Source organism: Octopus bimaculoides, chromosome 8 (genome assembly GCF_001194135.2).
Source record: "Octopus bimaculoides isolate UCB-OBI-ISO-001 chromosome 8, ASM119413v2, whole genome shotgun sequence".
NCBI lineage: Eukaryota > Metazoa > Mollusca > Cephalopoda > Octopoda > Octopodidae > Octopus > Octopus bimaculoides.
The window spans coordinates 84,638,032-84,653,047 of record NC_068988.1 but is presented as its reverse complement, the minus strand read 5'-3'; the positions used below and the strand labels follow the sequence as shown (position 1 = coordinate 84,653,047).

The following is a 15,016-nucleotide window of genomic DNA, read 5'->3' as shown; positions in this document are numbered from 1 at the left end:
GAAAGTAAACTGCATCCTCAACGGTGAGGAGTCATACATATACAGGCCTGAAAATAAGGGTGCTATTTTTCACCCAAAATATGTCTTGAAAATTTAGCATGCAACCTGGAGCATGAAGGTTACATAGCCTGATGAGTGGAAACTATGTATGAATGTGTGCATATATGTATATATATATATATATATATATATATATAATGTATGTATGCATACATTTATATAATATATGCATACATTCACATTGTTTATTTTGTTTCCCTTCAAGTCCCATTACTAAGCAGCTTGACAAATAGATTTTGATGAAATAAAGATCAGACTGAAGTAATTCAGATCAATAAAACTCTTCATGGTTGTGTCCCAGCATGGCTACAGTCCAGTGACTGAAACCAAGAAAAGAATACAACGTGTGTATATATAGATATATGAGGAAAGCAGAGAGAGAATGAAGCATGTTTAAGATGAGGCTTGTTCAGGGAAGACTTCAACCATAACAACTTGTAAAAACATTTTTTATTTAGCGTCTTTCCTCATTTTGAAGTATATTTTCTGTTGAAACTTTCCTCTTTCTCTTTTTTAAAATTTTTTTTTTTTTGCTTTTCATATGAAAGGGAACAGTTTGCTTTCTTTCTTCTTTCCTTTATTTATTTATATATTTATCATTTTCTTTCATATCAGTTGGTTATCAAGAAGAATATTTTTTACCATTTCCAGCAGTTCAATATTGTAGTGGGTTTCAGATACAGGGGGTGGGGAACAGGGCTAGTAGGGTGAGCATAATGAAATGATGGGAAAGATTTTTTTTTTCTTTTTTGCCTTTCTCTCTGTTTGCTTTTTCTTTTTTTACACTAAGTGTAAACAAGGGGCAGGGGTTAAGTGAATAAAATGTCTGAAGTAAAAGAAAAATTATAAATAAAAAAATTTAACGAAATAAAATATAACAATAATAATAGTTTCTAAATTTAGGCACAAGGCCAGCAATTGTGAAGGGAAGGGGTTAGTCGATACCATCAACCCCAGTATTTGACTGGTACTTTATTTTATCAACTCCAAAAAGATGAAAGGTAAAGTTGACCTGGGCAGGAATTGAACTCAGAATGGAAAGAGCTGGCACAAATACTGCAGGACATTTTTCTGCTGCTCTAACTATTTTTCCAATCCACTATGCAATATATAACCATTTCTAATATAGGCACAAGGCCCTAGATTTGGGGAGAGGGTGAGTCAATTAAACCAACCGCAAGATTTGACTGATATTTTATTCTATTGAGCCTGGAGGGATAAAAGGCAAAGCTGACCTTGGCAGGATATGAACTCAGAATGTAAAAGAGCCAGAACAAATAACACAAGGCATTTTCTCCAGCACAAACCATTCTGCCAATTCACCACCCTTATGATAATAAATTTAACTAAAGAAAAAATTCATATTTGATGAACAAGGGAAGAGAAAGTGGGGCAAATTGGATCAGCAGGACAAAGTCAGTGGGGCACAACAATTTGAAATAAAATAAAAATGAAATAAAAGCAAAGCAAAAAAATTTACAAATAACGTGTTTGAAAATGCATTTTTTTTTTTTTTTAAATGAAAAATAGTTATATCAATATAATAATAATAAAAGTCAGGAATTTCCAAAGATGAAAAATTAAAGGGGTACGGTGGAGCAGAAGGACAAAAAAAAAAATTGTCCCTACCACAGATTTGATTTCATTCTTTTTTTTTTTTCTTACATGCTTATCTACATTAGATTAGCAGATTGCATATTAATGAAGAGATTAAGAGCAAAGAACCAACCTGGATACCGGAGAGTGTAGACAAATAGATAAATATATGAATAGGTAGGTAAGTATGTAGAGAGATATACAGACACAGTCAGATAGATAAACAGACTGATAGATGGGTAGATAGGCAAGTAGGTAGGTATAGAAAGACAGATAGGCAGGCAGCAAAGGTCACAGTGAACAATGTGACCTAAGACTGGCACTGAAATGAGATTTATAACTTGTTTGGATTGGCCTGTAGCTCAGTTGTTTCATAAAATTAATTGACAAGGACAGAGGGATAGAACGATGGTCCAATGAACAGCTTGCTTTTTTCGCTTTATTTTTGCATATTGAATGAATACTTTCCCTGGTTCTGGGAATATATTCACCAAAAGTACGGCACTAAAGAAATAATGGATCATTTGTTTTTGTAAATCATCGTTCGGCAGTGATACCTTCATAACAAGAATTTGTGTATAACCATGGAATCTTCATACCAGCTTCTCACTTTCATTGACTGTTTAAATACTGTTGTATAACTTTGTAACAAAAATCATACTGCTCCTTTAGGGAAGAAAAAAAGATAAAAAGAAAATTGGATGATTTCTATAAACAATAATGAAAGAATTTATATATATATATTACACCATACATTAGTATGGTCCGTTCAATAGAATTTGTGAGGATTCATGTAAAAAATAATAAGTATACTGGAATAAGTCTTTGTCAGTGACATTAGGAACTAAAGTTTAAAAAAATATGTATTTTTAAAAAGGTCAGAAAGAGTGTGCATGTTAGTGTGCTATGAAATAAAGTAAAGACTGTCTTGGCCGTGAATCTCCAATGCAGACTCTTGCATAACATTACTCACAACTATCTTATGGCACAACACCTAAACTTTTTTGTTTATATATATTTCCACTTCAATTCATGCTAGTACAGATAATCAGTAACATTATATCAACAATGTGTTTACATACAGATGGATTATGCATAACCAAGAATTCAATTAGTACTTCATTGTACGAATCCCTAGAAAGATGCAAAATCAATTTTTGATCAATATACATTTTGAACTGAGAATGCAAGGGGACATGACTGCAAGACATTTTGTTCAGTGCAGTAGCACTTGCACTGCTTTAAAAATACACTGCTTCCATGTGTAAATCTTGAGTCACAAAACAATTTTTCAGCTTCAGAATGATATGATGTTAGTCATTAAATCTTCATAATTATGTATTAGAGCAACATTATCATCATTTAATGTTCCTTTTTCCATGCTGACATGGGTTGGATGATTTAATAGGAGTATATAAACCAAAGGATTGTGCCAAGCTCCAATGTCTGCTTTCATATGGTTTCTGTAGTTAGATACCTTTCCGAACACTAACCACTTCAGAGAGTGTACTGAGTGTTTTTCTTTTTTTTATGACGCACTAGTGAGGTCATCAAGTACCCACAAGACCCCTCGACTGAGTGGGGTATGTATATATCATATTGAGGGATAAGAAAGTAAGAGAGAGGGACAGGAGTAGGTGTCATGCTGAAGCAGTGAATACATGGCTTACCCATGTGGAAAGAAGAGAGAGCTATGAGGGAGAGAGAGAGAGACAGACAGACAGATGGCAGGGTGCTCAAAGGTTGTAAGGTTATGAGATATTTAACTACTGATACCATATTTAGTCACAATTTCAAATGTTACCACTGCAGTCTTTGTGTCTCATTTCACAAGGGCACAGGACCTCATTACTCCCCACTTCCACAGTTAGGTTGCTAGTGACAGGAAAGTGGAAAGAGTCATCATCCAAAAGTAAAAACAATTGCTCCAATACACAACCATGTTAGCCATGGATAGTAGGCCTAACCATCACCAAGAGTTGTTGGTTGCCCTTAACAGAGATAACTCTGTTGTAAGTATTGGGGCCAGACACTCCCCACCTATTTTTAGTTTGTAGACATTGATCTGCAGATGTTCAGGCTGGGAACTGGTCAAATCAATGTTACCAGCATTGGAAAACCTGAAAAAGTTATGGATACTACCCTTCATCTTCTAAAATTGTAGCATTGGAAATCATGAATATGAAACTGCAAAATAGAAGTGTTAATTGTTATCTTTATTTATTTTTTTTTTGTATTTATTATCGATAACGTCAATAAAATAAATAAATATAGCTGACACCCCTAACTTACACAATTTTCATCATATTTTAAGTACTATAATCAGCAAACAGAAATGTTACTTTTTTCTTTACCCATGCAAGGCCAAAATAGAATTAAAGAACAGCTTAGTTGTGAATTAACAGACATTATCAGATTTGTCTAAATCATGTTTCTGGCAATTTGTGAGAGTAATAACAAGTTCAATACAACTAGTCTCAGGAATAGACGTAGAAGTGCAGACAATGATAATAGTTTACTATATGTGCACAAGGTTACATGTTTACATGGGAGGAAAGGATGTGTTGCCAATTCAATTCTCTGTCCAGTTTATGATAACTGATTATTTTATCATTCTTAGAAAGAAGACAAGCAAAGTTAATCCTTGCAGGGTTTGAACTCAGAATGTAGACAGTAAAAACTTAAACACTGCATGTATTTAGTCTGATGCTTTATCATTTGTTAATCCTTGCTTCTTTTATCACAAGAAAGAGGAGTAGTGTATGTAATTGACTTCAGTACTTCATTGATAGATATTTTAACAACCCCTGAATGGATGAAAAGTGAATTCTGGTGGTAGCTGAACTCAGAACATTAGTACTATCAATTGAAATGATGCCAGTATTTGACAGGTATTTTTTTTCTCAAGCTAGGAGAAATAAAAGGTAAAACTGACACTGGCAGGAATTGAACTCAGTACATAGATGGATATAACTAAAGCCATTTTGACAGGCACAGTACCAAAAATTTTGGTGGGAGTCTTACAATGGAATAATTTTTTTTATATAGACACAGGACTAATAAGTTTTGAGAAAGAGTGTAATAGATTAATACAGACATTGGCCCTAAATGGATGAAAAGTAGTTACCTCTGGGGTAGCAATGGAACTCTTCCAGACCATAATAAAAACAAAAATGTTTGGAATCAAATGTAACATTAAAATACTTACAACATCTTCAATGAATTGATATCTGTTTACACGAATTTGTTTCACAGTCTGGAAGACATCTACTTCCCTGTCTACTTTCATTCTCTCTATAACAGCACTGATTGCACAAAACAGACCGCTGCGCCGTGCCCCATCCCTAAAAAAAAACAACAACACACATGTAATGCTATTGGGAAGTGTGTGTGTGTGTGTGTATACATATACAGGGTCAATGGCTGTAATAGTACATTCTCATTATAGAGTAAAGTTAGGGAAACAAACATAAACAGGAAAAAACTAGCCTTACTGCACTCCACATTATATCACTATGTAACAGGATACACACACATAATAATAATATCCCATTATATAGTTGAACAATTGTCATATTCAGATGCAAGGTGCAGTGCTATACACACCACATACATATACTTGTTGTCACTTTGCTTAGGAGCAACTGTCATCATTGTTGATAATAATGAATGGTGAACATTAGAAGTAAAAAAAAATACAAAGATACATAAGTACTGGAAAAAATGCATTTAAATGGAAATTTACTTAGATTAAGGATCTAGATGATATAAAGTTAAGAAATTTTTAACATTAGAAAACTCAGTTATGTTGGTGGCATTTTTTTTATCCTTGTCACTATGCCTACAACAGAGCAACATACACCTTCATCTCATCAGATACAACCTCAACTCCATTTGGACATTTGATCTTGCTATCAGACTTAGTTGTTCCTTCTTACACCAATACAAAACAGAAAATCAGCCAAGCTGCAGTCTTCTGTATCTTGTAGTTGCTTGTTCATGTTAATATTCAGTTTCATCTCTCTATTCCAAATTCCAAAATGAAGAATGAGTCTTAAATATGTTCATAACAGCAGCTCTTACAGCTTTCTTTAAGAAAGTATTTACCAAAAATCATCTAGAAACCTTGTGGCCTTGCTACCAATAGGCAAATTATTTAGCAAGGGTTCACAAAATGTGTACTAAGTGACTATAACACATTTCAACATTTGTCTAACTGCAAGAGTTTCAAATTATTTTGGCCAATTTGCAGTTAACATCAATGTTCCCGATAAAACCTTTCTCAATGGAAAGTGGAATATGGAAAGCTGAGCAAGTTATAGAATAACTTTTGTACAACAATGCAGAAAGAACTGGCAGATGCAAGTATGTCTCTACTGACCGAGACCTTTGGAAATGTGCTGTGCGTGAGAAGACCCGGCAAGCCAAGTGAGATCGTTGCCAGTGCCCCTGGACTGGCTCTTGTGCGGGTGGCACATAAAAGACACCATTTTGAGCGTGGCCGTTGCCAGTACCGCCTGACTGGCCTTCGTAGGGTCTTCGAGCGAGATCGTTGCCAGTGCCCCTGGACTGGCTCTTGTGCGGGTGGCACATAAAAGACACCATTTCGAGCGTGGCCGTTGCCAGTACCGCCTGACTGGCCTTCGTGCGGGTGACACGTAAGAGCACCCACTACACTCTCTGAGTGGTTGGCGTTAGGAAGGGCATCCAGCTGTAGAAACTCTGCCAAATTAGATTGGAGCTTGGTGTTGCCATCTGGTTTCACCAGTCCTCAGTCAAATCGTCCAACCCATGCTAGCATGGAAAGCGGACGTTAAACAATGAGGATGATGATGATGATGATAAGTGTTCAGGATCATCAAGCAAAGGAGAGATTTGAACTTTGGTTGTTGTTCTGTAGGTGTCAAAATCATTCTGTAGTTTTTCACTCAGTATTTCTTTTCAACTAGTTGCTTCAGTTTTTCTGTATGTTGTTGCTGTAGACAATATCTGGAAGGGATATCTGGTATAGAAAACCTAGGGATAAACAGATGAATGAAAATTCTGTTTTACAGTCAAGAAGTTCACAAGCCTTGCTAATTGTTCAGCATCGTTGGTAGAACATCACAGATAGTTTAGGCATAAAGAACTTGTGATTTTGATAGACTTCCTATTGATCTGAGATTTCACAGAATAGCAATATTTATGTGAATAGTCTTGAAGTTGAGATGCAGAACAGGTTCCAAATCTATCTGTTAAACATTTCTATGAAATCAACTGATCATTCCCACACACAAAACAGGTGAAGTGAAATCAAATTAAAATATTTGTCTTCTATTTGTATTACAGTACATCAATTGATATCTATGAAACACTCATTCTCTACTAAAAGTAATTTTCATTTGGAAAGATATAAGAAGCCAATTGCAGGTTAAAGGACATCAAAATATGTACACAATATTATTTTGGGTGGATGACTAGATAAATAGACAGATATAGGAAGGAACTTACAGGAGGAGAAAACTTAAGAAAAGCAGAGTAAAAATGATAGAAACTGATCTCTGGAATGTGAACCTCACAAAGAGAATAAAAAAAGACCACAAGAAGTAATGAGATGCAGTACAAAACTGAGAAGATCCGTTTAATTTGTCCAAATATATATAAAAAAAAAAAAAAGAAGTATAAAATAATGATAGCTGTGGTGGTGATAATGACAAAGATGTATGTATGTGTTTATTCAATTTCCACTACCATTATATCTGAATAATCACCTTGAAGAACTTCAAAAATACAGAAATGAATGGATAAACTCTCTTATGTGTATTGACTACAACACACACACACACACACGCGTATGTCATCATCATCAATATCGTTTTGTATCCATTTTCCATGCTGGCATGGGTTGGAAGGGTTGTTGCTGTTCTCCTAAATGAGTCAAAGGGTTATATCTTGCTTTAAAATTTCATTATTTGCTTTACACTCACCCAAATTTCAGGCCTTGTGCCTACATCAGAAAATATATTTAGCTTGGTTTCTACAGCTAGATGCTGTTCTTAACAACAACCACTTCTTAGAGAGTATTGGATGCATTTTTGTGGCACCAGCACTGGGGGTGCTCTCAACCTATATTTAACAGGATGCAGAGGGTGCATTTTATTGTGGCAAAACACCAGAAGAACAGGAGTGAGAGTGTGATAGATAACAGAGGGTGGATGAAATGGAGAGGGTGAATGATGTATGTCAAAACCAATACCATACTTATGTATATACATATACCCAAAGACATGTCTATATGCACATACACAATTTTAACATCCCTTTTTCCATGTGTAGCATCAATCAATGTGATCCTTCATCATTTCCTCTGTGAGATTCAACCACTTCTTCCCAAGTTGTCCTTCATCTTCTTTTACATGTTCCATTCCTTTTGAATGTGTGGCACTTCTTTATACAATGGTCCTCCTCCATACTCACATAAAACTAAGTTTCTAAACCAATGTTATTTACTAACTTCTACTTTACACTTCTCCAAGACATCAAAAACCACAACTAAACCCAATGGACAATTTTTGCTCTTCTAACATCTATGGACTATCATCCATTTCATTACCTTTAACTCTATGCAAAACCTATGTCCTATTCCTCTTTGAGACAATTTCTGGACCCTTATCTAGAATCCACTTCCATTGTCCAGGCTACAATCATTTGTTCTCAAACTTCACTCTGAAAAGTGGTGTCTACAATTGTAAACTCCATTCTCCATCACTCACTCACTTGGTGATCAACAATAGTGACTTATAGCCACTCTGGCTCAAAGTTTCCTTCCCTCAAGCACCCAAATACATATGCTCCCTCTACTGCTTTGCCAACTCCTCAAACTACCAGCAACTCTTTAAGAGTATACAGCGTTATTCAAAAGGAATGAACCAATTTCATCACACAATATTTTAATAAGGTAAAGCAATAGAAAACTCCAGCTAAGTCACAAGTATTTACTCACAATCGACTTTTATTTCCTGTCTTACAAGTGTTCAATGTAGTCACCACCTGCAGCACAGGTAACGTCAATGCAATAAGAGAATTCCTCCCAAACACGTATCAGCATATCACGATCCACTGAGTTGATTGCTGTTGTTATTCGATGCTTAAGATCATCAAGGTTAGTGGGTAGCAGTGGAACATAAACGTGATCTTTTACATATCCCCACAAGAAAAAATCACACATGGTGAGGTCAGGGGCCAAGCAGATGTGCATCTGGGAGGAATTCTCTTATCGCATTGATGTTGCCCGTGCTGCAGGTGGTGGCCACACTGTAAGACAGGAAATAAAAGTCGATTGTGAGTAAATACTTGTGACTTAGCTGGAGTTTTCTATTGCTTTTCTTTATTAAAATATTGCGAAATGAAATCGCTTCATTCTTTTTGAATAACTCTGCATGTCTCACTTCACCCTTTTCCGAAGTCTTCATCTTTAGTGTTTTAAACACTCACAACTCTTCAGGGCACACATCCTCATTCCATACCAACACTACTGGTAAGAAGTCAAATTCTTTGCAATACTTAACTTGTTTCATCCTTTCATACATTCCAAATTGTTACATAGACACCCAAACACCCTTGATCACATTTCATCTTCAAACCTAAGCCCTACCAAACTGTAATTGTCTATGTCAACCATGTCATCATAACTACTCAACACATATCCACAGACTGCACAATATCACCCATATGTCCCAGACTTCATGGTACTTCAGGTCATTTTTATGTTAATTATCCCTAACAGCACATGATCATCTGAAACAGCTCGAAAAGGTGATTGAAACAACCCTTTTAAGCATGTCCCTCCACATCTGCCACACACATACAAAAACTTCAATACTCTAAGTCCCCCGAGTGATTCCATCATAGCTGTGTTGCAACTGTTCGGGTTTAAAAAGAAAAGCCTATAACATCCGGAGAAACTCACCTATACCCAAAAATGGATAATGTTTAAATCTTACAAGACCACTATCCAAACTGCAAACTGTGCCTTTGTGTATCACACAACCCTTAAACTATCCCACTTCCCAGTGTAGCTCATAGCTCTGGTCCCTTGCTCAAAACATATTCACCAGTTTTGCAAAATTCTCTTTTCTTCAACAATGATAGCTCTGTGATTAGTACCCCCACAAATAAAGCTTTCTTCACTATACACTTTACTTCCTCCTTCAAATCTATACTATTACACCCCACCAAGTTACCCACCTTGCATATACATACTAAGTGTATTGCTGAGGTAATTAAAATTGCTGACCACTTGCCTTTGTCTCTTCATAAAAGGCTGGTACATGACTGCGGTCTACTTATTGTGAAGCTGCTGAGAGAGAACAGTCATTGAGAACAATTTGAAGACAGTGGGTCTTACCATCAATACAGTATTTGATATGATTACCTTGGGTGCTGCTGATGAAAGCATTAGTCAGCACTATGCAAATATAACTATGTAAGGACAAGGATGCTGCTGCTTGATGCTCTTTGTTATTGTGAAGTATTAGATATCGCTCCATCATCTAGTACAAGCCACTGGTACATTTCTCCATGGGCTTCCATAAGGCATCCCCTGCTGACCATATCAAAAACCTTCATGTCAACAAAACTGTGCTGATCAATACGTTGCTGTTAACATTTTACCAGGAGTTGGTGTGCTTCAAAGATCATGGGGTGTATGATGGGTTGAGATGAGACAATACCTCCTTAACATCCAGTGATTGGTCCATCCAATTCATTTTGCAGAACAGCTCATTAACCACTGGCTTTCTCACCTGTGGTTTCACAAACTGTCTGCATTTGTCAACATCATATCCTAGGCAATGATATTGGCAAGCCAGCTACAAATAGTTGAGGGTAACTGCTAGGTCTTAAGTTCTTTAAAGATTTGTCACTCTATGTATATAAAGACTAGATTTTCAGTAGACTGTGCAGAGAAAACCTAATAATCAATGATTATGTTTTGATGTGGAGAAAGGAAAGACAATATCCAGCAATATTATTGTGGAATACATATCTTAGAGTATGATGACTACTCTGATATATCTTCAGTCATTTTTTGCCTGAAGAATAGGAAGTCAAAAATGAGAGTAAGGTTGGTCATCTGGTGTAATTCTTCCTTACTACAATACATATCAAGATACTATAAAATTCCTGTGGCAGTGGGAAAGCAGCAAACCCTTATGAAAGACTTTTATCTTTCTAAACGCTAAATTATAATATAACACTTGTTAGATGTTTACTCATAAATAGCAAATAACTAAGCATGTAACAAGTGTATTGTTTCAAAAGATATTTTTAAAATACATGTGTAAGTCTGTAATTAGTACATTTGAGTGTAATTACTTTAATTTTGGAATTACATATGCAGCTAATTAGCAGAAGGTAAAACATATAATAAATACTACATACTATATACAAGAGATGTATGGTATAAAGTATAACTTACATGCAATGTACAGTGATTGGTCCCTTTCCATTTTGTGACAGCCATTCTTGAACTTGATTGTATAACCTAATTATTGAAGCAGCAGTGTTTGGAAGTTTCTGCATTCCAGGCCAGGCATTAAATTGAAACTGTTTGATAGCTCGTTCTTCACCCTGAAAATATCATTGTTTTGGAAAACATTTCATATGCCTTAAAAATATCATTACATCATTAGAAAGAGAATAAGGTAAATGAATATCAATTTAACAATGTTTAACCTGAAAATATTGTCATTATTATGTGGTGATTTTAATAAGTTAGTCACAAGAGGGACCTAGCAACTTTTACAGGTGCCTCCCAGACAAGTGAGATGTCTAACCTGAAAAACAAAGAGTTATATTTAACTTGCAGTGCTGAATTCAATTTATATATATATAAACTCACACATACACACACTTTGATCTTTCTACCCTGAAGACAGAGGCCAGACCTACCCAATGTTTATATGCCCCCATTACTGGTTGCATATTTTTGTGAATTATATCTGCCAACATTATAAAATAGCTCTGACCCTACAGAAACAGCTGTTGGACCTTTAACACCATACCTTCTCCCCTTTCATTTTCTATGTCTTTATACTCTGTGTAAGTTTGCTCTGTTAATATATAAACATTTATATATATATACTTGAATTTTCATTGTCTGAAAATTTTCAGTCTTTGTTTTCTCTCTATTTACATGTATATATATATTTTGTATATCTAACCCAAGTAGTTTTATTTGTTTATTTATATCATTATCTCCATATGTGCTCACCTGGATTCCTCTAATAGACTTAGTCCTCAGTAAAGATTTTGGAGTGTAAGCTCAAATCATTTGCACACTACTAAGAGTTTTCTATACTGAACATCTCTGGATCTCATCTGTTGACAATATATGTGTGTGTGTGTGTGTGTGTGTGTGTGTGTGTGTGTGTGTGTGTGTATACACACACATACATACACACACACTAAACATGCCACAGTTAAACGTGGTAAGATCCCAGTTGGAAAACCAAATCAATGGCTCAGATTTAACTTCCAGATCAATAATATCACAGTGATGCTCTCAAGAAAGGTATGACCCCTGACATTCATGATTCCCTGAAGTCAGTAGGATTGATAACTCTTTAATGAATACTTCTAATTACAGGGGGTCAGATAAACAGACTGATTTACAGAACTAGAGCATGTTTTCTTAATGCTCTTCTATGAAAGGAGAAGATGTGAAGCTGAAATAAAGAAGTTATTACAAATATTCATCACCCGGTTTAAACAATTATCATCACCAGTGGTTCCACATACAACCATCAGAGATCAAGAAAAGGTAGCAGAATAGGTGAGATAATGTTGAAAATAGATAGCAATGTCTTACATTGGTTTGAGGTCTTAAATTTCAAGAGGATGAGAAATTGGTTACTGTTACTACATTGCTTGGTACTTATTTTACAAACCCTTAAACAAAGTCAACTGTGGTGAGTTTTGAATGAAGAGTACAAAGGAATGAAATTAACTGCTCTTTGATATTTCATTCCAGCCCCTTACCATTTCATATACATCTCTGCTTTAGGCATTAAAAATATATAATTTCTTAAGTTTATAGGAGAGATATAGTTGACTGGTACATAATTTCATGACTGACAACAAATGAATGGTAAAGTCAACCCCCAGTAGAATTTGAACAGAAAAAAACAGGACTAAAGAGAGCACAGTGTTCTGTCTGGAATTCTATTGTAGTCATCACTTCATATCTTGATGTCGAAAATAAATCATATTCATAAAAATACATAAATGAAAGAGAGAAAGAGAAATTAACACTAAAGTATTTACCTTGCTTACATGACGCAACTGAAAAACCCTTACAGCTACAATAGGGTCTATTTCAGATGATGATAATAACTGTATGCTCAGTGGACCATGTTCCACTGTGTAGCCATATTCCTCTGGCCAATACAAAGCACATGTCTAACAAAAAACAAACAGAAATTATTAAAACAGATATTGTGAATGTGTAGGGAGAGAGAGAGAGAGAGAGAGAGAGCATCGAATAAGGTGGGTAGTGAAAAGAAGGGAGAAATGAGAATTAGCCAACAAAAGAAGATGAAGGCAACTGGTGTATAATAGAGTAAAATGAGTATTCTAGTTGTTTGATTGGCATGGCAATGTACTCCTTGTATTGTAGTGCAAATGGCTGCATATATTTGTTTCTAAATTATGTGGCAGTGAGAGGAGGTAAGGAAAAGTTATCTTCAGAATAGAAATTCTATTAAAGGCACCCAAGAACCAGGTGGTGGTGTTCAACTATGACAGATTAAGTTTATCCATGTATTTTAACATAATCCTCAAGCAAAATCAGCAAGACATTGTGTATGGGACAAGGCTGGTTCTTTGAATTACATGATACAGTCTTTGGATGAGATTCCGCATAGCTTCTGTGTAGCCAGGAAAAGTGAAAATAGAGGAATCAGGTAAAGAGATTGAAAAAATATAGGAAGAGAGAGAGAATGAATCAAGAAGTGTAATTATTAACAGAGGATAAAAGACAGGTTTCGTTCAATAGTGGAAGAAAGAGAGAATGAGAGTAGAGACTGGGTGGAAAAAGAGATAGAGGGGAATAAAAAGAAAGGAACTGTAGGTTACCTGGGGATTTCCTATGAGAGAAAACTTTGGGAAGGATGTGAAATGGCATATCAGAAGGCTTAATTAGGGTTGTGTATCAGAAGGCTTAATTACAGTGAAATTTCACATCAGTGAAAAATGACAAGACATCATTACAAAAATATATTTGATTTATTCTATCACACGTGGACAAGAGATGACTAATAGTTGAGCGAAACTGGTGTGTGTATGACTCAGAAAGATTTATAACTTACTTTTGTATTAAAACCATTTGGGTTAATATAAGTTACCTGGTAGCAGAGAGTAGTTGGTGGAAACAAACATTGGCATTTCTCAATTTAGCTGCAGGTGTTGACAGTTCACCAGTTGGTCACTAACTCACTAAAAAAGCTTAGTTCTCTCTAAGGTTGAGAACTGGTTTTTTGATATAATTGTGCCTTAGCTCTGATTGGCTGATTGCTGTAACATCGTTCTACTATGCAGTATCGCACTAGCTTATCTGACTCACTACAGGACTGTACAGAGAAAGAGAGATTCATATTCTTAAATACAGACTTGTCCACCACAGCAGAACTCATTCTGGTGCTAGTTCCATATAAAAAGCACTTGTGCTGGTGTCATGTTAAAAGCACCCAGTACCACTTTGTTGAGTGGTTGGCATTAGGAAGGGCATCCAGCCATAGAAACCATGCCAGAACAGACAATGGAACCTGGTGCAGCCTTACCAGCTCCAGTGAAACCATCCAACTCATGCCAGCATGGAAAACAGACATTAAAGAAGGTGATGATGAATTTCTAGTTATTTTTTTCCCAAACCTATTAACCATTTATTAACAATCATTAGCCAAAGATATTATCATAAATGTATTTATTATTTGTTCATTTCTTCTATTTTCAGGGAATGTCACAGCATTGTAATAATTCTACATTGTTGATATACTCTTTTACTCTTTTACTTGCTTCAGTCTTTTGACTGTGGCCATGCTGGAGCACCGCCTTTTAGTCGAGCAAATCGACCCCAGGACTTATTCTTTAGAAGCCTAGTACTTATTCTATCGATCTCTTTTGCCGAACCGCTAAGTTACGGGGACATAAACACACCAGCATCGGTTGTCAAGCGATGTTGGGGGGACAAACACACACATACAAACATACACACACACATACATACATATATATATATATATATATATATACATATATACGACGGACTTCTTTCAGTTTCCGTCTACCAAATCCACTCACAAGGCTTTGGTCGGCCCGAGGC

General features: G+C 35.7%; 1 protein-coding gene across 2 annotated transcripts in view; it reads right to left on the bottom strand.

Moving 5' to 3' along the window:
- Nucleotides 1–493: 493 nt before the first annotated feature.
- The window catches only part of LOC106883169 (receptor-type tyrosine-protein phosphatase T), a 201,176-nt gene continuing 186,653 nt past the window's right edge, over nt 494–15,016 (bottom strand). For both annotated transcript variants that reach the window (XM_052970235.1, XM_052970236.1), the window contains exons 24-27: nt 12,961–13,095; nt 11,114–11,265; nt 4,865–5,000; nt 494–2,322 (exon numbers count right to left, since the gene is read on the bottom strand). In XM_052970235.1, coding sequence (XP_052826195.1) covers nt 2,269–2,322; nt 4,865–5,000; nt 11,114–11,265; nt 12,961–13,095 — 477 coding nt within the window. In that variant the 3' untranslated portion in view covers nt 494–2,268. The remainder of the gene's footprint in view (nt 2,323–4,864; nt 5,001–11,113; nt 11,266–12,960; nt 13,096–15,016) is intronic.